General features: G+C 32.6%; 1 protein-coding gene across 4 annotated transcripts in view; it reads left to right on the top strand.

Moving 5' to 3' along the window:
• The first annotated feature begins 2,079 nt into the window (after window positions 1–2,079).
• LOC142333180 (uncharacterized) overlaps window positions 2,080–25,088 on the top strand; it is a 107,837-nt gene continuing 84,828 nt past the window's right edge. For 2 of the 4 annotated variants that reach the window (XM_075380131.1, XM_075380129.1), the window contains exons 1-3: window positions 2,082–2,269; window positions 13,798–13,854; window positions 18,548–18,583. In XM_075380131.1, coding sequence (XP_075236246.1) covers window positions 2,202–2,269; window positions 13,798–13,854; window positions 18,548–18,583 — 161 coding nt within the window. In that variant the 5' untranslated portion in view covers window positions 2,082–2,201. Of the gene's footprint in view, window positions 2,270–13,797; window positions 13,855–18,547; window positions 18,584–25,088 lie in introns of all 4 variants that reach the window. The other 2 variants (XM_075380132.1, XM_075380130.1) reach the window with 2 other exon arrangements.

Raw genomic sequence — 25,088 nt, 5'->3', positions numbered from 1 at the left:
AATATTAGAACTTATTTTCTTTTTTCGTTAGTTGCGTCAACGATATATTGATGTACAGCTGGAAACGGGTTATACATTAGGATCTAATTAACAGTATTACAAGTTTTTCATCGCTAAAATTTGTGAAAATTAAATACTTGCAATAATCAAAATTTTGAGGGAAAACGTAGAGATCACAGAAAATGTATTTTTAAAGGGGATATATTACATCAGAATCTCTGTAAGGACTAATATAATTTTTTCTGATATACGCTGATTATTTTCTGATTTATTGAAGCCAAGTAATTTTTCCTAGACATTTAAAGTGCTGATATAACATTTAAAGAAGCCTGTACTTCGTTAACGTTTAACGAATATGTTATGGTTTCTGATTAAATATGTGGAAATATCATCCTGGAAGTTCACGTCGGGTGGGAACACTGGTCTTTCTGCCTGCAAAGCTTGGCGGCTAGAGCCGTTTCGGTGGTCGATATAGAAATTCCTTGATGAAATCGCCTTGTTCAAATAGAATAAAGTTGAAGAAAGCTCAGCTCTTGCAGAACCGTTAGTAAATGTTTATTCAAATTATTTCTAACGGTATTAATCCTGTAAACGTTCGTACACCTGAAAGATGGATCGGTAATTGAAAATCGGCCGAGCCATCTAACGAAGGGATTTCGCCCCCGTGCAATTTTAATTTTATAACTTTTTACTTTTGTTACTATACGCTTAATTTATTAGTTGATGTAAGATTGAGTGTAGGGGATGCACTCTTGATTAGGATTGAGAAAGACATATACAGTCTCTGACTTATTTTATTTTCTAATCTCAGTTAAATTTAAATTAAATAGGCAATAATTAACTTTCATTTGGTAAGAGTTAATAACAGACTCCTGGTTAGAGTTGTAAAGTGACCCGGAGGGTGGTTGGCGGGGAGAAATTTCAATTATTCGGTTATCGGTTACTAAACCGATTGGCTAAGCCTATCTAAAAATAATTGTTGATAATGCAGCAAAAAAAAATTGTTTGGATTTACGCAATAAATTGTTACATATATTTTTAGAGTTAGAGAGTTCACAAATCCGTTAAGGGCGTTTTAGTTATAATTTAATAAATAAGTCGTATGTAAAAATAAAATAAAAACCCATGTTCATAAAACACCAACTCCCCAAGAAAAAGAACTACCGATATAAATTTGTATGATCTATTTATGGAATAATTTCTGTGAATTTATATGTATTCCACAGTAATGTTTTTATAAAATGAAATAATTTTTTATTAAAATTCGTGGTATTTTTTCTGTTGAGTTATAACGTTACTTTTTAAATAGAGAAATTGTTTAAACTTTTTGAGAATTTTGACGCTTAAAAAGTTTGTTATAAGTTTTTACTTGTGTCATTTTAATAAATACAACGATTGAAAGCTATGAAACATAATATAAATAAACATTATTTCATGCTTTATCTTTAAAAAAAAAAAATATATTCATAATATATCAATACTTCTAGTTGTATATTAGATTTTATAATTACAACTAAAAAATAGAAAAAAATTAAATTCTTATAAATCACTTCAGAAGATAAATGAGGGTGAAATGTATGGGTGAGTGAAGTGTATGAGTGAAGTGTAGTCTTGTATAGTCTAAGGTCGACCATTTCTGAGAAGTGTGGTTAACTGAAATCCAACCACCAAGGAACATCTGTATCCACGATCTAATATTCAAATTCGTATAAAAGTAACTGCCTTTACTAGGATTTGAACTTGACTTCGAAATCAGCTGATTTGCGAAGACGCATTCACCACTAGAGGAATCTTTGTAAAAGCCTATCTAGTTTTGAAAAATGTTTATTTATTTTTTAATTTAAAGATCGGGAACAAGGCAGCTAGAAAAATTGGAGAGTAAAGAATGTATTTGTCACCATCATAAATTTTTTACTTTTCCATTTATTTAAAACACGTATTGAAATATAAAATTAATATTCATGAAGTATCGTGGGGGTATCCTATTCTGTGTACTTGCCGAGTATATTTGTACTGTTAATAAGCGTCATTTTCAATCCTATGACGTCAAAGTATGAGAAAATATATAAGCATTAACACCGTATATACTGAACATACAATATTCGATTTAGCAGTAGCTACCTATGTTGTATTCTGAATAGATCAGGTTATAAAATTTATCCACTTATTCGTATTCTACGAAAAACTTAACAATTTTAAACATGCGAATCTTACTCTACGTTATGAACTTTTTTATCTTCGGTCTGGAGAATGCTTATAATGGACATGGGTAAGTACTTTATAGATCTGTGTGTTTGTGTGTGTGTTTAGAATTATTAAATTGAGAATTTTCTTATAAAATAAGATGTATTTAAAAATTACCTTAAAAAATTTAATTCTAAATACCTGGCTTGTGTATTTTGGTTAATCAGAAAGGGAAAACAGAATACTCAAGATTTATCAAAAGATTATTTTGGTCTGAATGTAGTTTTAAATAGGATAGTCTTACTAGATTAGTACTTCAGCGGTTTAAAATCACATATGAAAAAAGATTAAAAGAAATAAATTTAAAAAAATACATATTAATTTAAAAGCAATATAAACTTATTAAAAAAAAACTTTTTAAATACTAATTTAAATTTTACTATTTTTTAAGTTTGCACCAGTATTTAATTTTTTTGTAGTTTGTGTTTATTCACTGCACTCTTTAAAGAAAAAAAAAACAAAACAAAATTTAAAGAAGAATTAAAAAAGTATTTTTAATAAAAAATACATTTGCAAAAAATACTTTTTTTAACAATTGCTTATTTGAAATCTATTTAATTTAATTTAAATATGTTATTTCATCTACATCTTTTATTTATGTTTTATTTAAATTTCGGGTAGGCCTGCAAACGTTTAACTTAAGTTCTTCGCATGAATCTGATAAAAAATAATTTTTACGTTTCCGGCTGTTGTCAATAACGGACGGAAAATATTTTTTTCTGTAAAAACCTATTAACTTCTTTTTTTCCTTCTATGCGGATCCAAAATTTCTGGAATTATGGTGTTACAAACATTTACGTGAAGTATGTGTCTTTGAGGGTTGGCACTGTTTCAATTAATGTTTCGTGTGCAGTTTAATGTACGATAATTATATTATAATCTGTAATTATGATGCTGTATTAGGAGAATTTAAATCGGCGTATGAAAAATGCCGTGCTGAGCTGGATTTTACTTTAGCTTTTTTTTAGACTAATAAAAAAAAATGTCGTCGGAAAAGCAGATAGAAAATTGTTCCATATAAACCATTATTTTCCCCTTAAAAATAGCGTTTTTGTTAACAATTCTTCGCTTTTACTTGGGTGAAGGTTCTCAGTGTACAAAGAATTTTCAAACCTTGTAAAAGGGTTGAAGGTTACTCGTAAAATTGCAGTTTATAAAATTTTCTAACCTTCCTTATTGCATTTTATCAAATAAGTTTTTCTTTTAATTATCATTAATAAACTTTGATTTTTGCTTCATTGTTCGAAGTAAAAAAAGTATTGTGATCGCGATTAATTTCGGTTTTCATATGTCAATAGAAATATCCATTTTGACTAGTTTCGGTGTGACGCCTGTACGTACGTATGTATCCCGCATAATACGAAAACGATTAGCATTAGGATGTTGATATTTTGGATTTAGGATTGTTGTAACATATAGTTGTGTACCCCCATTTTGATTGCTACAGGAAGAATGTCAAAAATTAGATTGGGTGGATAAAATGACAAATGAAGAGGTGTTGCGGCGAATTGATAAAGAAAGAAGCATTTGAAAAAATATAATTAAAAGAAGAGACAAACTTATAGGCCACTTATTAAGGCATCCTGGAATAGTCGCTTTGATATTGCAGGACAAGTAGAAGGGAAAAATTGTACAGGCAGGCAAAGTTTGGAATATGTAAAATAGATTAGTAGGGATGTAAGATGTAGGGAGAATATCGAAATGAAACGACTGGTAATTGATAAGGAATCTTGGAGAGATGCATCAACCAGTCAAATGACTGAAAATAAAAAATAAATTTTGATTTTTTTCTTTAATCAAATTTTTCCAATTCAAATACCCGAAGTTTCATCAGTTATGGGATTTTACAATTTGAAGGTTATTTATTAACATTAAAAAAACTTAGAAAAGATTAGGATTGAAAAGATAGTCTTTAGATATTTGGTCAGTATAAGGAATTATAAATTATGTTGACAGACTTTTAAGGATGAGTAGTTCATCCACGTTTTATATATGATGAATCAGTATTCAGTTTAAATATTTTATGTTAAAATATATATTTCTGAACAAAAATATATTTCTGTTTATGTATTTTCGGTTACAGGGAAACAGCAAATGAAATTTAAACGAGAAAGTCTGTCGTACAGACAACATTTTTGTTATGTTAATTTTTATAACAACATTTTTGTATGTAAGCCATCATATGTAGAGCCAAATTTCACGGATAAATCCGTACAAGATGAAACATTTATTAAAAAGATTGGAGCAGTTGAATAATTATTTCCACTCTCCGATCATAAGCTTAGGTAAACACTGGGTTTAGGTCTGATGTTAACTTTTAAGTTTATCTTTTGACTCGTCTGTACTGGGTTCAGAACCACCTAGGAATAATTTTAAAGAAACCTGTTCTACGGAATTCCACGGACTTACTCGTAATATCTCTTCTGATATACGTTCGAATTATTGTGAAATCTCTGCTGCCTACTATTAATTAACGCTTCATATTTAAATAATGAAGGGATTTTCATTAACTAATCTTAACATAACGTAAAATTTTTTGATGCTTAGGATACAAGGTCTCGCAACAAAAGAATTGAAAAGCTATTCCAAAATATAAAACTGATATTCATATATAATTATTATGTTCACAATATATTATTATGTTGCAATCAATCATATTAATCACAAACAATAACTTACATATTTATCATAAATTAGCTTGTATAGCCGGCGTTGCTCGGGATCATAATTTCTTCTAAGCCCTTCCAATTCTTTTTTAGAAAATTGTCAGTAACTTTTGTCAACGAACATAAATCTGCTTTGTATTTCTTCCATTTGACTGGTTTGATGCAGCTCTCCAAGATTCCCTATCCAGTGCCAGTCTTTTCATCTCGGCATACTTCCCACAACCGACATCACTAACAATTTATTTTACATATTCCAAATGTTGCCTGCTGGCAAAATGGTTCCTATGTACCTATCCCTCCGATAGGATAGCGACTATTCAAGACCGTTACGATACCGTAAGATGTCGCCTATAGGTCTGCCTATTCTTTTAACTATATTTTTCCAAATCCTTCTTTCTTCATCAATTTGCCGCAACAAATCTTCCATTGTCAGTTTATCTATCCGTCTGCTTTTTAACACTCTGTTATAGCAACGCATTTCAAAAGCTTCTAACTTTTTCATTTCATCCAAGTTTCAATTCCATATAAATCTAACGCTTCAAATACACTTTCAAAAATGTTTTACTGACGTTTAAATTTATTTTTGATGTAAACAATTATATTTTAGACTAAAAGCTTCATCCATCTTTAGTAATTCTACTTCCCATGTAACAAAATTCTTCTACCTCCGTAATCTTTTCTCTTCCTGTTTTTATATTCAGTGGTCCATCTAGTATTTCTACTACATTTCATTAATTTTGTTCTTGCTTATTTTCATGCGGAAGTTCTTGCGTGTAACGTCATCCATGCTGTTCGTTGTTTCTTCTAAATCTTTTTTACACTCAGCTAGAATGACTATATCATCAGAAAATCGCAGCATCTTTATCTTATCACCTTGTACTGTTACTTCGAATCTAAATTGTTCTTTAACATCATTAATTGCTAGTTCTACGTAAAGACTAAAAAGTAACGAAGATAGGGAACATCCTAGTCAGAATCCGTTTTTATTACGGTTTCTTTCTTATTTTCTCCGATTATTAAATTTGCAGTTTGGTTCCTGTAAATCTTAGCAGTTTTTCTTCTATCTCTGTAATTAAACCCTAATTTTTTTTTTAAATGCTGAACATTTTATTTCAGTCTTTGTTATCGAATGCCTTTTCTAAGTCTCGAAATGCAAAGTATGTTGGTTTTTTCTTTAATCTTCCTTCTACTATTAATATGAGCTCTAAAATTGCTTCGCTTGTCCCTATACTTTTTCTGAAATCAAATTTGTCTTCTCCTAATGCTTTTTCTACTCTCCTTTCAATTCATCTGTACAGAATTCTAATTAAGATTTTTGATGATTGAGGTAATGATTGAGGATTAAGGTAATTGTTCTATATTCTTCACATTTATCTGCTCCTGCATTCTTTGGTATATTAATTATAACACACTTTTTAAAGTATGACGGAGTTTCCCCTTTTTCGTAAATATTATACACCAGTTTGTATAATCTATCATCGCTTTCTTACTTGCACTGCGCAGAAATTCTGCAGATATTCCGGCTATTCCAGGAACCTTTCTATCATTCAAATCTTTTAATAATTTCTTAAATTCCGATCTCAGTATTGTATCTTCCTTTTCATTCTCTTCGACTTCCTCAATAACACAGTTTCTAATTCATTTCCTTCATATAACCCTTCAATGTATTCCACCCACTTGTTGACATCTCCTTTCGTTTTATAAATCGGTGTACCTTTTTGTTTAACACATTATTAGATTTTAAGTTATGTACCACACCTTTTTGTAAATAACATTTCAAAACTAGCCTGTTTATTACCCTAAACAGTGTGGTTAGAATGAAAACGCGAGGAGTTTGAAAAAAGAACATGTGTTTTGACATTCGAATAAAATACAGTACAATAACAATGCAACTACTCAAATTTGTACAAATGTATTGTATACATGCAGCTGTATAAATATGTAAAATTTAATTTTTAATATGATGTAATTTTAATTTAATTTAGTTAAAAAGCAAAGCTTAGATCCGCTTTGCCTGTAGACGGACATTCACGTCGGTCCTCAAATTCAGTTTCTCGCGAAGTGATATCGAAGAAATGACTGCATTTCTTGTAAACGATGTTCCCGTTCGTCCGCAGATTCAGCCGCCTTTGATACGTTCTTTCATACTCTGAAGCCGTTGCTGTCATTCATCATCTGTTTCGTCTGTTCGCAAAAGCTTTAATTTCTTGGCGTTTGTATTTCACCGTTAGATTTACGTATCCTTTTAAACCCGTTCACTACGGTAATGTTTATACACTTCTCAATAATATTTTACGTTTTACATAACATTAAGTGATTCTCAATTCATTTAATGTCAAGAAATTAAGTTTTACTCTTCGCCTTCTATCTTAATCTACGCACTTTTATGCGCTACTACACACACCCGTTTTATATTGCTGAAGAACTTTCGAGATCTTCTTTGTAGTAGGAATGATGCGGAATATTCTACAAACATTCGGAAAATTCCGTATTTTTTAACAGTTCCAGGTAAAAAATGTGCTATAACGTAAAACAATGTAGAATACTCCAAAATTTTGTATAAAAGTTTAGGATATTTTACAAATTTCCAAAATATGATAGTGTTCGAAAATAATAGTAATAATGTAACAGTGTTCCCTTTCCTAATCAGTCCCTCAGCTGTTGCGGTACGGACGTCTAACAAACAAACATACATACGTACAATGACTTTCTTTTATTATACGTGTTTCATGAGACAACAATAAGAATAATACATAGTTAACCTATTTTATTTACACTTAATGTCAAATTAATAAAAATTAAATAAAAAAAAAATAACAGATAACAAAAAATAAAATATACTACTTATATTTATGTGATTATTCCCATTATTTTATGCATCGTTTAAAATAAATTATCTGATTTTTAAAGACGCAATAGTAAAATAACTCAATTTGTTTACACGATCAATAAATATTCTTTATCAGAAATTATGTTCTACGTTTTGGCACTTATCTTTATTCTCACACGTGTAACATAATAAGTATTCATCCTTTATGGTCAGTACAGTGGACGTTCTAATAAAAACGTTTACCAAGTTTTGAGGAAACTATAACTTGCATATTGTACAATTATCAATATACTCACATTTATTTAGGGTATTATTCAAATATAATCTAGAAATTTGTTTTTCGAAATATTTAACAGGACTATTAACCTGTATATTTAAATACCATTTTAAAAAAAATTTATGGACTGCGCAGGGCATTGTGTCGATTGTCTACAATTCGAATTACGAATTGTTTAGAATCCAGTAATTTGTGGTGTTTATTAAAATCCTCTAACATCCTTCCCTTTTCTGTAGCTAACATTTGTTCTCCGTTCCGATTTGCTTGCATTTAATATCTTCTGATTTGATTGTAACAATCGTAACAGAGTGCATTACCACGTCGGATATCCGGCATCATCTGCCGTAGCATAGACAGTCTACGAATTGATATTTTAATTAACCACGATAACAATCTTTTGCAACTGGTATTTCTTAAATGCTGTACTTCCAATATAACGGTTAAAGAGTAGATTTTTCCTATTGAAATAGAGCGTTCAGAACTCTATATTTTGCTTTATGTAATTATTCAAAACACAAAGGTGCCCTGATTTCGGATGAGTATAAAAAAAAACTGAATCCACCATCAAATTATAATCGTATTTTTCTTTAACCAGGATTGTGATTTAGCTCTAAACATAACCTATAATTGCATAAATTAATTTTTCACATACCAACAATTTTAAAAGTATATATCCGAGTACTTTCGGAGCCGTTACTCCATCATCAAGAAATAAAATTAAATTGTACGTCAATAAGAGTGTAACGTCATGTTTGTAAGAGGTTTGCGACTTTTATGAAATAGAGTTAATATTAAATGAAATGTAACCAACCTATTAATAATTAATTATTATATAATTTGTTCATAAAGGATATCATTATCGAATCTGACCTGTTCATTCATCAATTTATTCTTATTCAAATATACATAAAATTTCTCTAATAGTCTGGTTTCTTGACGACCGACTATTATGAACGTAATAATTTTACTTTAAATACTATTATACATTTGAACTTGAATTAACATATTTTGGGAAATCACCGATGAGGGAGTAACGGCTTCGAAAGAACTCTGGTATATAGTTTTAAAAGTAAGTGAAACATTAATTTATACAATTGTATTAATACTAACGGTGGCAAATGCTTAGTTAAATAACCTAAAATATTCACCGTTCCAAACATGGCTTTTTTATTCATATAATCAATATTCTTATGAGTAATTCCTGGTGATAAAAAAGTATTTTTAAGTATCTTTATTTATCAAGTCTTTCAATTTCTCCAATTTTGTAGGCTTCATTTGTTTAGATTTCCCTCTCTGTCAAAAGATAATTGCCTTCGTCTTCGCAGTATTCACTTACAATTATTATTAATATAAAAACACTGTACTAACATTGCCACTTAAATGTGTTTCAATTTTTATGAGTTAGAAAGGATGACAAGATAATCTGCAAATAACAAAATATTAATCTAATTTGCCTGATTTATTCTTACTTATCTAACAACATTCTGTTCAAAAAATTACGCTAATCTTATGGAAATAACAAGGGCGAAATATAGCCTGAAAAATGCCTTTTTTAGCTGAATTTAATCGCTATTTAAGGTTTTTTTGAGTTAGAAATAGTAATCTTTTTTAAATATTTACCATTTTGTAATTTTCACCGATGCTGGATAATTTTTAAAATAACTTATTCTTATTTCCGGTATCAAATGCGCTTTTAAAAATAAACAAATACAGCGATTAACTTTTTTTGTCATTTACCTAAGTTTAATATTAATCAGGAGACTAAAAAGCAAAATATTATCGATGTATTTTTTATCATACCTAAATCCACTCTGCTTCTACGGCAAAATTTTCCTGTTTTCCACCACCGTGTCTGTCTCCTGATTAGAACAAATGTAAAGTACTTGACAATAGTTTTTATTAAGAGCGATCCCTCTCTAGTTAATAGGATCGGTTTTATCTCTTACTTTGACCTCTTACCAGCTCATCTAGAAAAATCTGATTTTGACACAGCATGACTTCCTTGGACGCTTATTAAATTACATATACGCATTTTTTGCTGCACTTGGTTTAAACTTATTTCATTTAAAAGTGTGATACGATCCTCCAATTCTTTAATAAAGTGAATAGTAACATAATCGCTGAAATATTAATTTTTATTATCAACAAATATTTATACAATTATTAATTCAACAATCTTACATGAAATATTAGAATAGAGTAAAAGTCCGTTTATTACTGATATTACTAGATCAGTATTATTCGTATCTTCGTTAGTTACCGATTAACAAACGTTTCAGGTTTCTGGTGTGTCGTATAAATAATAGTTAATAATAATTAAACTATTCCGATTAGTGAAGTCCTGTATACTGGATGCAAATGTTAATTTCGACCTTACTGTGTAAAATAATCCGTCTGTATGATTGGATTGTTTGATGAATAATGAAAAATGAAAATGAAAGATAACATGAAGAAATATATCTCAAAAAAACGACAAGAAGTTGGCTATGAAGAAGAAACCGTTAAGAACAAGGGAAGAATAAAAGATTAAGGGAGGATGATGAATATAAAGTGAGACAAAATTTGAAAACAATGAGAAAGTGAACACAAATTAAAATCGGAAGTATTATATCAAACCAAAGAGCGATTAAATGATTTGCAACAAAAACAAATAAACGAAATGATGATCAACTCCGACCTAGGGAGAATATTGTCTGACAATATCAGAGGAGTCATAAACTAAAAGATAAGAATCTTTTCCAGTTTATTAATGATCGGGCAGGTGTGCCTCAGTGCGGCCGCATGTGCACGCGCCTGTGTGTGTGTGTGTGTGTGTGCGTGTTGTTCTTGTGAAGGTCTATTTTTCATTCACTCTGTAGTTAACTTTAATGTAGATAAAATTAAACTGAAAATTCAGAATAATTAAATAAAATTAAACAGAAATTAAACTAACAATCCAAAAATAATACGATTCTAAATTATAATTGTCAATTAATATTAAATAATCAAATGTTTCACCAAATCTATTACATATAAACATATGTAATAATACCTATTGAATTACATATACATATTTCTAAAAGTACATAACATTTTATTTTACTAATAACTTCTAATTTTTTCATATTTTTTTTTATTGTTAGTGAATAATTATTTATTGGATTTTTTTTACAAACTCGGGTTAATAATTATCAATAAATTAATATATTTAAATTTATTAAATAAATAAATTTTAAAAAATACTTATAAAAAGGAGATGAAGTCTGATTCAATCCAATGTGCCTTCCCCATATAAGATCCAAATATTTCATTGATTAAAAATTTATTTGGCTATAACTCTGGAACCAATGAAAATAAGTACCACACTTATATATATATATATATATATATATATATATATATATACTTATTTTCTTTTTTATGTACTTATTTTCTTAAATAAGTCGTACTTATTTTAATTGAAAAGATCTTAATGAGGGCATCAAATTCTTTTCGGACTTTGGTATTTTTTTTGACACTTTTGGTTCAGTCGATTGCAATAGCTAGATGTTACAATAGTCTTAAATCCAATATTTCAACATCCTGCGGCTGATCGTTTTTGAGTTATGCGAGATACATACGTACAGACGTCACGCCGAAACTAGACAAAATGGGTTCAGGGATGGTCAAAATGGATATTTCCGTTGAAATCTGAAAACAGAAATTTTTCGCGATAAAAATACTACCTTTACTTCACAGAAGAAGTAAAAACACGCAGCCGGTTACAGTATTAAACAAATTTAGGACATATCGTCCTAAACCGGCATAATATTATAAATTTTACAGGATATTTGTTTTGTATGTAGGGCCTTACCTCGTTTACACCATACAAGTAAACTTTGGAATTCCCCTACCTTAATTAGTTTTTAAAACATTAACTAGTTAATATAATCTGAAGCCAAGATGCTAACAGGTATATCGACTATTCAGCCGGTATTTTTTTCTGTATTTCTCGGGGGAAAATATTATAATTTTTGTACAATATTAAAATTAAAATTACTTTATATTAAAATTACTTTATCGCACATTGTAAATGTGAAAGGTAAATAATTTTTTTTAAAGATTTAACTTTTAAAAAATTTTTTAATTGCACACTTTTTTGTTTAAAATTTAATTAATTAATAATAAAATAAATATAAATTATCTTTATTTCTGTCTGCCATCTACGAATTACATATAACAATACTTTTATAGGTTTTACTGTTCTCATTCTTCTTCACAGTCTTAGATTCTCCGAAATACTTCATTGAATCTATCGCTGCTTTTCTTCTCTTCTCTAAGTGGCCCGCTCCTTCTCTTCTGTTACGATCCTTAAAAACCTTCAAACTTTTCTCTTTTTCTCTGAATTTCTACTGCCAAAAATTGTTTGTTCTTTAATGTTCACCTCTACAATATTCTTTACTGTTTTCTCCATCCAGTGATTTTTATGTTGTTTTATTATATATATATATATTTATTTATACATATATATATAGAAGTAGTTGAAGATAGTTTTAGTTAGCTTTCCTCCATCCATTCTGTATAAGTGTAAGAAGTAGTTTTGCCTCCTTTTTCTCATTACATCTTCCATTTTGTACATTCCTTCACTTTGGGTCCAAGAACTCGTCTTAATATTCTCCTCCCCCCAATCTTAATCCATTTTATATGTTCAATACCGTTCAGAGAATGGAATTTAATTGCACGCAGTACTTCTGGTCTCACTCCTGCGCAATAATTACTTTTTTTATTGTTCAAAATAGATTTCTTGTTTTCTATTATATGCCAGTCCTCTTCCTAATTTCTTATTCTGCAGTGACCCTTTATTTTAGTTACTTAGCAAGGCACATTTTCCCAAGTACTGACCTTGAATCCTTTCTTCGCTGTATTTATCAGGGACAAATTCTCCGAGTATTTAACTTTTGGAACTGTTTTTGTTAAAGTATCCTTAATTTTCTTTAGTGGTTTACTACCTACTCCAATTTCTAATATTTTGAATAGCGATTCACGATTGCTTATCACAGAAAAGATATATTGGCTTAATCGGTAAGGAAACTTTGCAGTAGAGCATGAATAAGTACTAATGAGTAAATAATAAGTACGTATTAATGGCAACATGTTTTGTACTATTTTAATTATTGTAATTAGACAAACTTTATCACCAAATCAAAAACTTTTGGAGAGTTTGTTTTAGCGCTCTGATTCTAAAGGCCTTACATCTATTAAATGTCTAAACCTATTCTCTGATGAATAATATTCAGAGGGTAAGATAGATTAGGTTTGGTTATATTTCCTTTTCTTGAATTTTCATTATTCCCCCAGTTCTTTCTTTCTTTGAGAGTGTTGTTCGTTCTTTTCATATGTGCAGTTACTTCCATGGGTTGATTGACAAAAATCAAAAAACTCCATCATTATACGTTTTCTTAAATATAAACATTAACATATCATAAAAAATTGTACAGCTTTAGAAAGATTTGTTCGGTTTTCTTTGTTAGCTAATTAATATTAATTAACATACGCAGCAATAACGAAAAAAATTATTAATGCAAATATAACAAATTAACATTAATATTGCTACAAAAGCTAAAGTAGAATTTCTACAATTCTATTAATACTGATAAGTCTCATAATATGAAAATTATTACAATTAAACCATTATGGTATATCCATTATGGGATAGTTTCTGATGTATTGTTTATCTTGACAGCGTTAATTTAAGTTAATAAATAATATGTAGTAAATATCGATTTAAGGAATAATACATTATTTACCTGTTTAAATTTCAGCATATTTATACCTATGACGTATATTCACCATGAAAAATACCCAAATCTTCAAGCGAGGTATTTATAATATATATGTGATATATATAAATCCATCTGTTCATTGTTATCTATAGTTTTATAAATTATAGCATCGACACTATAACATGTAATCGAATAGTACTTTTTTAATTTCAAGGTATGCCCACTGGATTTTAAAAAAAATGTTCACAGTATGTTTACAAAACAGCTTTACATTAAACAAATTTTAGGATTATTACGTGTGTTTACTTTCGGTCTGCTGAATTTAATTACGATTTTGAATTACATAGTACAAACGATTTATACGAGGGATATCTCTAAAGTAAAGACCGCAGGGAAATTTATCTCCTTAAGGTTGGTGAACGCGTGTCGTTCATGGCCACGCTAATAATGTACACACTGCATTGCTATTTGTAAGTTGTCGCGTTGTAGTATCTTTGATTACGTGTGAGTAATTACGTTATAAAACGAATAGGAAAATCGATGTTGTCGCCAACCGTGGAATACGTGGTCATAAGTTTTTTAAACCAACAAAAAGTTAAGCCGGTTGAAATTCATAGGCAGTTGGTTGCTGTGTACGGTAATAATGTAATAAATGAAAGAAATGTCCCAACTGGTTTAGAAATAACAGAATTAATGCGCACGATGAAGAACATTCGGAGAGGTCCCGATAATCACCGAGGACTTTTGAAATTGGTCAATGATGAAATCACAAAACATCGTCGCTCAACGATTTCCGACCTGGCCCTTCTTTTTCCTAATGTTTCAAGAGTTGTTACCGGTCGCATTGTTGACGATAGTTTAGGCCTCAGAAAGATTTTTGCACGTCGTGTGCCGGACATCTTAACGGAACGTCACAAAAAAATCCGAATAGGATCTGTTTCGGAATTTTTGATGCGCTATGTAGAAAAAAGTAATGAGTTCCATAATTCAATTGTTACCGGTGATAAAATGTGGACTTCTTATTACTCGCCAGACAGGAAACGGCAATCAAGTGAATGGCATCATCCTCAATCACCAACCAGACCGACAAAGGTAAAGCCACAGTCGTTTGGACACAAACTGATGGCTACAGTTTTTGGAATCGGTTTGGCATACTGGTGATCGATTTCATGCCGCGTGAAACGATTATAATTGCAGAAGCCTACTTCGAAACTTTACATAAGTTACGGCGCGTCATTCAAAATCGGCGACGTGGACAGCTGACCGACGTCATCGTCTTGCTGCACGATAATGCACGTCCACACGTTGCACATGTCCACATTTAGAATATTTGAATTGGAAATTTACGATCAACCACCATATAGTCCGGACTTAGCTCCTTCTGATTACCATTTGTTTGGGAAATTGAAAGAATTTTTGAGTGGTAAGCGATTCGCGAGTGACGTTGAACTTAAAAATACTGTTAATCAGTGGCTAAATGGACTGGCGGCAGAAGAATACGACGAGGGTATATTAAAGCTGGTGTATCGCTACGATAAATGACTTAATTCATGTGGCGATTATATAGAGAATTAGTATAAGGTATGAAGTTTGAGATAAATAAAAGAAATTTATAAAGTTTTCAGAATAATTTTTTTTACAATAAAACGGTCTTTACTTTAGAGATAACCTCTCATATAATTAAAATATTACAATAATAAAAAAATAATACATAATAGTTTTAATGTTTTGCTGTTTTAAGAACTTTCAATTTTTTTAAAAATGGATAATTGACAGAAAAATTAAGTTGAGGGATTACATTAGTTAACACGCCTTCATGACCCAAAATGTTTCTTGCAAAAGTTTCTTGCGAATCGCTTACCACTCAAAAATTCTTTCAATTTCCCAAATTTAACTTCAAAGTTTGACCGGCCACCGTTTCCTCACTAATGAATTTATCTAGCTCCGGTTAGCATCAATCGTTTTCTTTAAGAACCTTTTAATAAATTTCCCACATTCTCTATCTTTACATTGAAAAATTTTCTGATCTTTCATCTCATCTAGCTCCCTATAAACCAAGGTAACATCAGATAAAATGATAGTTATTAAGGAAACTATGAAAAATAAATTTGTTATCTTCAACATTAAAACCTTAAGGATAAAACTACTGAAATATAAAACATCCATGAATGCATATGACCTGTCAGATTATATAACAAGTTTGTTCACTCTTTATTCGATTTGCATCCAGAATACGGAAGATATATTCGGTAATAATTTAGCAAACATTTATAAATTATTTCTGTTAACGATTTTATCTGTGAGAATTTCTATATTCCCAAATAATATTTGATTATCCGTTTTTACGTTTATTAAATAAAAATTACAAATATTTTAAACGACGTATATTCTTTGCGTAAATTATCAGTTTCCACAGATCCAGTCAAGTATACCAACTGAACTAAATATATTCAGCTTTGATTCACATTCCCTCCGGTATCAGTGTATTTGTGTTGTTTTATGATTTGCTGTACACAACATATCATAAATATGTAGGCATTTCATTTTGGTTATAGTAAGATACTGAGTGAGCAACATAAAACCGAACCCATAACGTAACCGCTGCAGAATCGGTAGGTTATGTTAGAATGAATTTTTATGCATGATACGAATAAATTAAATAAGAAAAACATAAAACGTAAATTAAATGTTGCATTTATTTACCTTATTGCAACAAAAGATGTTCACAATGAACATCCTGGGCATCGATGCACTTTTGTGCTCGACTGATCATATCGAAAGTCGTCTGATGCAAATGTTGTCAATTGCGTTGATTTCTCGTTGAATGTTCACCTTCATTTCATTAATATTGTGGGAATTATATGAATAAATACTCTCCTTTAAGTAGCCCGAAGGTAAAAAATCGCAAGTACAGACCTCTGTCCACCAACAATGTTTTCGAGAACCCAGTTTCAGTAATGAAGTCATTTCGGTTTGTCTATCTCCTTCGGTTGTTGCACAGTTGTAAAGCGGTACTGTTTCAATTTTAATTCGTGAAGAATTTTTCGACAAAATGTGTATTTAACACCAGATTGTTGGGATAACTTGCGTAGCGATTTTTTGGACTGGCAGTAATTCTCCTTTCTGCATCGGCAATGGTCTGTGGAGTCCTAAGGGCAAGTTGCTTATTTAGTTTTTCATTTGAAACTGAACCAGTTGTACGCCAATTTTTAACTAAATCGTGTTTTCTACTCTTCGCTGGAATTCGGAAATTTTTCTACGAATACTTGTGATTCTTCACAAACGACCTAGAAAGTATATTGGCCTCAACTATAGCTATCTCCTGGATTTACTAAGGCATTTTACACAAACACAACTTTCTTCTTTCTTTCTTTTTCCTGTTTAGCCTCCGGTAACTACCGTTTTAGATAATACTTCAGAGGATGAATGAGGATGATATGTATGAGTGTGAATGAAGTGTAGTCTTGTACATTCTCAGTTCGACCATACCTGAGATGTGTGGTTAATTGAAACCCAACCACCAAAGAACACCGGTATCCACGATATAGTATTCAAGTTCGTGTAAAAATAGCTGGCTTTACTAGGACTTGAACGCTGGAACTCTCGACTTCCAAATCAGCTGATTTGGGAAGATGCACAAACACAGCTGCACTCACAATACCGCACTGCAACAAAACGTGTATTGGCCTGACACGTAACCATCTGACAAACGGCAGCAACAATCAGTAGTAACATATACATCCACTAGCCGCGCCAGTTGCGTGAGAGTCTTTCATAACTAGCTGTGGGTAGCGGTTTCATAATGGTTCGATTTTATGTTGCTATTCTATACATTATTTTGAAAAATTATGAAAATGTGAAAATTAGCGATTCAATTTAAAAAGAAAAATTGGAAAATTTAATAAAATCTTTATTATAATGATAAAAATGTTAATGTGATGCCATTAAGAAATTCTATAGCTTTTGAATAACGAAAACAAAAGCAAATTGTAAACTACAAATAATGCCGATTTCAATGAATTTATTTTTGTCAGTGTACAAATATTACATCAGAAAAGTAATACAACATTACAGCGTAGACAGATTTGATTTCCATTTGACAGAAAATTTATGATCCCAGCGGGAATAGATGTAAAAGAAATTTTATTATTCTGCCCCGGGACGATCTAGAGACAGCCAAATTGCAGACAGTGTTGTTAAAATATTTGTGTTGCCAGTTGTACATTTCCAGTAGTACTTGTAATGCTTTCCAATGATTGACACTTTCGAGGTCCCCTTATAGAGAAACCTATAAATTTCTTCAGTTAAAATTGTTATAAACAAATGTTCTACTTTATTCTTAAAGAACTCTAATTTCGAGCAAACGGAAAATAGTTAGTGCATCTTTCGGCAGAATAGAGTATCAATTTTTTTTTTGGTATATCATTTTAGATTAGTGTGCGCATTAATTTTTTTATAATATGTTTTTATCACTTTTCTATTTTAGTAATCGTGACTTCAATTTTAAAGTACGAAGAATCTCAATTTATTACAAAATAAGCTAATAAAATATACTTATTATGTTGTGGTAGCAACATAGTGGAAGTTTTATTTTAATAATAAAACTTCTTTCTTCTTTTGAAAGCGATGGATGGATGATTAAAAATAGTAAAAATATCTTTATTATTGTGCTTATTTTTTAATTAATCATTTAATATATATATATATAGTATATTTAAGATCCCCGTTTTTAGATTACTGTCGATCAGTATTAATTATTAATTAATTAAATATTCATTTTCTATCACAGTTGTGGCAGTTCTACGTGGACTAATGGTAATCTAGAGTAAGTACTCAATGAGAGAAAGTTAATTTTATTTATTTTTTAAAGACACATGCAAAAATAAGTTTTTAAATCTGTTATTTACTTACAAAATGTTAACGGTTAGATACACATTTAAAACATGAAATCCATCTCTGTATAAAAGCGGTGATATGTCATATTATATCGCGACTAACATTCAGCTCAAAATCGATTACATAAATGACAGAACGATTTAAAGCACCAGTTTTTAAATTTCAATGTCCAACCTCATTTCTTTATTTATCACTTTTCTGCAAACTAAAAATAAATATTGCTTATTGTCAAACTATTTAAATTTGATAAAACTGCCGTAAATTTGTCCTCATCATTTATAATATTTATAATATAATACATCATGTAAATTTAATACATTTTTCCTTCGAAAAATTTTCACATTAAAATATCAATTAAATATCGTTAAATATCTTCCGGAGAAATATTTTAAAACGTGAGTATAAATAACGGTTATTAGCTGTCTCAAGGATCTTTAATCGGTTTACTTTACCGCTGAATAGATTAATGTATTCTGAGTGATTCTCCAACCTATAGCTCGATTTAGAGAAACGGTTCAAAAATAACACTAGTTTGAAAATATCGATTTTAGTGGTCCAATGCTCTGCATAATTAAAAATCCATAACTGACGAGAAAAAATTATAGTAGGTATGGCAATAGCCCCAAGCAGGCGATTCCTACAAATCCAGAGTAGCGTTTATCCTTTTTCCGTTACACGTAATATTTCACCGGTTACTAGTTTTGTGTTACCGAGAAGTAAGACATATTTTAATAATGCGGTTTGGCATATTAAACTACACACAGATATGGATAATTTTTGCAAAAAACTAATTTTTATGTTATTATAAAATGATTTTAAACGTTTGGATCGGTTTTTATGGAACAATCTTTTTTCGTATTTTTTCAATTTTTTTCAAAAGTTTTTTCTTATTGTTTCCACAGAAAACTTTATCTCCAATCGTTGTACTCGTGGATGAAGTTGGTTGATTCTTTACCTTTCACTAGTTTTTGAACTACCATTGATTCAAAGTCCCGCAAACAATGGTAGTCCAAAAAATCTCAACATCTGATATATATAGGTTTAACATGATTTTAAACAGTCTTGTTCGAAATCACCCCAGATTATTTTTACTGTTTCGATTTCACTACCCTCAATTTTTATTAAAAGTTTGGCCTGATGGTATAAACTAACGATAACGTTTGTCATTTTACGCTCACGCCTAAGTTAAATAACTTTTCCTGTAATTTTTTATGAGCTATCGTAGCGAAAACGAGTATAAATACAACAAAGAGGCTAATTAATTTTTGTTTTTAACCCTCATTCGTGAATCTGCGTGCACTTTCGTACTCTTACGAACAACTTTTATCAATATTGCATCTTCGATTTCTTCTGACATCCGCCTGCAATTCCGGTTTGGTTACACTTCTCGGTTAGCATAAATAATCTTTTAGTTGAATGGTTGTAAAAATCTTTTTGTTTGATTTATCGAGACAAAGCCTGACAATAATGCAGCTTTCTTTTACGGTATTTATTACTTAAAAGAATCATTTTTATTTTTACCTATTCATAAATAATTTAATAACTAAAACTTTATTATTTAGTAAATAAATGAATACTGAGATCTGAATTTAAGAGAGCATTAAAAGATTTAAATGGCAGAAAGGCTCCTGGAATAGAAGGAATACCGATAGAATTACTGCTCAGTGCAGGTGAGGAAGAGATTTATAGATTATTACTGGTGTGTAATATTTACGGAAAAGGGGAAGTTCTGTCAGACTTCAAAAACAGTGTTATAGTCATTATACCAAAAGAAGCAGGAGCAGACAAATGTGATGAATACAGAACAATTTGCTTAACTATTTCTCATGCATCAAAAATCTTAACTAGAATTCTGTAGAGAAGAATTGAGAGGAGAGTGGAAGAAATGTTAGGAGAAGACCAATTTAGTTTCAGGAAAAGTGTAGGGACAAGGGAAGCAATTTTAGGCTTCAGATTAATAGTACAGGAACATTAAAGAAAAACAAACCGACTTACTTGGCATGTATAGACCTAGAAAAGGCATTCAATAACGTAGAATGGAATAAATTTTCAGCATTTTAAAAAAATAAGGGTTCAAATTCAGAGATAGAAGAACAATTGCCAACATTTACAGGAACAAAGAGCAACAGTAATAATTGAAGAACATAAGAAATAATCCGTAATAAGAAAGGTAGTCCGATAAGTATGTTCCCTATCACCGTTACTTTTTAATTTTTACATAGAACTACCAGTTGATAACGTTAAAGGACAATTTAGATTCGGAGTAACAGTACATGGTGAAAAGATAAAAATATTACGATATGCTGATGATAGTAATTCTAGCTGATACTAAAAAGGATTTAGAAAAAACAATGAATGGGATGGATGAAATCCTACGCAAGAACTACAGCATGTAAATAAACAAGAACAAAACAAAAGTAATGAAACGTAAGAAATAACGAAGATGGACCACTGAATGTGAAAACAGGAGAAGAAAAGATTATGGAGGTAGAAGAATTTTGTTATTAGGGAAGTAAAATTACTAAAGATGGACTAAACAGGGGCGATATAAAATGCCGAACAGCAGAGGCTAAACGAGCCTTCAGGCAGAAATATAATTTGTTTACATGAAAGATTAATTTAAATAGCAGGAAAAGATTTTTGAGAGTATACATTTGGAGTGTCGCTTTATATGGAAGTGTAACTTGGATGATCGGAGTACCTGAGAAGAATGTGCTATAGGAGAATGTTAAAAATCAGATGGATGGAGAAAGTGACAAATGAAGAGGTGTTGCGGCAAATAGATGAAGAAAGAAGCATGTGGAGAAAATATAGCTTAAAAAAGAGACAGACTTACAGCCACATATTAAGTCATCTTGGAATAGTTGCTTTAATATTGGACGGACATGTAGAAGGAAAAAATTGTGTAGGCAGGCAACGTTTGGAATATATAAAACAAATGTTTAGGGATGGAGGATGTAGGAGGTATACCGAAATGAAACGACTAGCACTAGATAGGGTATCTTGGAGAGCTCCATTAAACCAGTCATATGACTGAAGACAAAAAAAAAAAATGTATAAATGAATTAAATAACTTCGTGGAAAGTGCTTGAAAAAATTAAATCCTTCCGACAATGTAGCACAACAGATGGACGGTCTAGCTGAATGACGAGCTGTTGAGCAACTCCAATTGAGAAAAATGATTAAAATGCGGTGTCTTTTTAGAAAAAATTATTTAAAATCTTAATATGTAACTTGAAATAAAATAAATTAAATCAATTCGTAAAACGTACTTTAAAATAAAAGGATTCTACGAAATTTTATATAATGGATAGAAATGTAATCAATCAAGGTACAACTTTTTTTAAAAAGTCATTACAACTTTTACCAACTGCCATCGAGTTTCAATATCAGGATTTTTATTTACATTTGTCTACTTACTGCAATGTAATAATGATTTTTCTTGATTCTTATGTATAATTTTACAATCATCAACTACTAAGTTTTTAAAGATTTCTTGCTGAAATAGCAGCTAATTTTTCAAAGCTGATAGTCAAAAAACTAATAGCGTCATACAGTTAGCTTCTCTTGCACCTGATGTTAAGCAGATTAATAAAGGAAAGTTTACCCCCCTTTCTATCAGGACTCGGCCCGGAACCGTTTAACACATTACTTGCGGTCGAGTCCTCCTATACTAGCCTGATTAGGTGCTACCTAATTTTCAGGACAATCCAGCTCAACCTTTTTGGACCTGAGAATGTTTCCGACGAATCGGGCTACACTTTCCCAGCTGCTCAGGTCACGGAGCATCATCGCAACCACGTTGTGGGGACTCAGTGCCCCGTGATCCGCCTCTGTGTCCCTCGATCTGCCGCCCACCGAGCACATTTGAAAAAGGTGTGCTCAGCGTCGTCCCGTACACCGGGGTAATACAGGCAGTCGGGGAACGGCGCTTTCCCTATGACATGGAGGTAAGCGCGAAAGTACCCGTGGCCCGTTAAATATTGGGTCATGTAGTAGTGCAATTCTCCATGCCGTCGCTCCGTCCACGGTCTGACCAGAGGGATAAGCCTTGTGGTCCTACGTCCTCTGGTCTTGTGGTGCCAGGTCTCTTGCCGTGCGAGAAACGTGCGAGTGTGTTCCTCGTTGGCAATGATCACCGGTCTTCGCCTGCCCCTCGCCTCCTGTAAATCACCTGGCGCTCCCTTGCTAAAGTAGCAATGGGTATGACGCCGGCGACCACAAGTACTGAAGGCTCGGAGACCGTCCGATACGCGGAAGCGACTAGCAAGGCTGCGGTACGTTGCACCTGCGCGAGCCGCTTCCATTTTCTCGCAACTCTTAATGCCTGGACCCACACTTCCGATCCGTATAACAGGAAAAAATGCACCGTGGACATCAGCAATCGCCGTCTGCTGGCCTTCGGTCCGCCAACATTCGCCATAAGCCGGCTGAGAGAAGTTACGGCTCTCGCAGCTTTTTCGGCGGCTGTACGAAGCTGCTCAGCAAAGCTGAGTTTCCGGTCAATCATCATACCGAGGTACTTTGCGGCCGGCTTGGTCTCGACAACCTCTACCCTGACCCGCAGAGAGAGAAGGGTGTCGATACGCTTCTTTGTGAGAACTACGATCTCCGTTTTGCTGAGGGCTAGAGACAATCCATGATCGTCCAGCCAGGCACCGACTCTGTGCATGGCTCGACTGAGCCTCAGTTGGTCTCCACGTCGTGGTCTGCGACAAGTAGCGCAACGTCGTCAGCGTACCCAACCAAGGCAGATTCTTCAGGCATCTCCAGCCCCAGTAAGCCATCGTAGACGGCGTTCTAAAGGTCGGGGCCGAGAATCGACCCCTGCGCCGCCACTGACGTGATCGTAGTCCTACGCCAGCCTGCTGCGGTCTCGTAAATGAAGCCGCGGTTCCTCAGGTATGCATCTAGATGTATCTGCATCAGGTATGCATCTGCATTCTGAGAAGGTATTGAGGCACATGGAACGAATGCTCCAGGGTTCATATCATACCGCTCCACCGTGCGGAGTTGAGCGCGTTTTTTACGTACGACGTAACGAGAAGGACCACACGTCGCGAAAAATGATTGTGGTCCTCCGCTCGCCGCACTGCCTCAACAACTTCCTGAATTGCGTCTACGGTTGACCGACCATGCCGAAAGCCGTATTGGTTAGGTGACAGGCCACCTGCCTGATTCATCGCCGTAACCAGTCTTTTCTTTAACAGATTCTCCAGCTTTTTCCCAGCTGTCTCAAGCATACACAATGGGCGGTAGGAGGACGGCGCCTCTGGGTTTTCTTTTCCCTTGGGAATTAGCATAAGACGCGCGGTCTTCCACCTGGCGCTAAAAGACCCAGCTTTCAGACATGCATTATACATGTCTAGTAGAAGACGGGGCCTGCAGCGCCCCACTAGTTTGAGTACCTCGGCAGGTATACCGTCGGGACCAGGGGCTTTTTTGCCTTTCAGCGACCGTAGGACTCCTTCCAGTTCCTCCATCGAAAAGAGCGGGAAGTCGCCCATGCCGCTGAAGTCCCGCTCGGCACGGACCGAGTGGGCCGGGAACAACATCTTAACGACGTGTTCCGCTTTAGCTTGGTCAAGTGGAGCTGGTGACCGCGAGACCCCCAATCGCCGAGTTACTAAATTGTAACCTAGCCCCCAAGGGTCTGCATCCACGGTCTCCGTCAGTTCTCTCCAGTAGCGTGTATAATAATAATAATAATAATAATAATAATAATAATAATAATAATAATAATAATAATAATAATAATATTATTATAATATTATAATTATTATTATTTTTTTTTTTATTATTTTTTTTTAACTGAATTTTTACGGGCATCGACTGCTAAGGACATTAGCCCTCGTCATATTCTTTAAAAGTAATTTGTATCATCATCTGGATCGTCATATGTAAGGGTGTTAAGGGCCCTTACATTTTATTTAAAAGCACAAACTACACACCTTCTTATAAACAGGCTACAGGCATGCACTGCGCATACCCATAGCCTCGCGCCCTCAATCCACACTTGAGGGTCCCCCATGCCATCATCGGACACATCCCAACTCATTGCTCTTGAATGCATGTGAGCCAAAATGGCCTAGGCAAGAGGGCTACCTCCCGTTACTACACGTGCCACGCTTCGAGACTTCCACATTTAAATGAAACCACCTCTTAGAGATTCTTTAACACAACTTTAAAATTTTCCACTATTACAGACTTCTAAGAAGTCCACTGGCGTGTAAAAATGCAACTATATTTTCTTCATTTCCATTATCCAGGTCAGCAGTAATATTAATCGCGTGTGACCGATTCTATGTCTGGTCACCGCTACTTATTCACGGCGAGTCAACTTAAAGTCGCTTTTCCATTTATATGGAGAGGTTTTTACTGAGTTTAATTTCGTATTTAAACTCCTCCATTCAGCATGCCACTTGTTTTTTAAT

The sequence above is a fragment of the Lycorma delicatula genome, chromosome 12, assembly GCF_047948215.1.
Source record: "Lycorma delicatula isolate Av1 chromosome 12, ASM4794821v1, whole genome shotgun sequence".
Classification (NCBI taxonomy): Eukaryota; Metazoa; Arthropoda; class Insecta; order Hemiptera; family Fulgoridae; genus Lycorma; species Lycorma delicatula.
The sequence above is the reverse complement of the archived record's forward strand: the minus strand, read 5'-3'. Positions and strand labels throughout refer to the sequence as shown.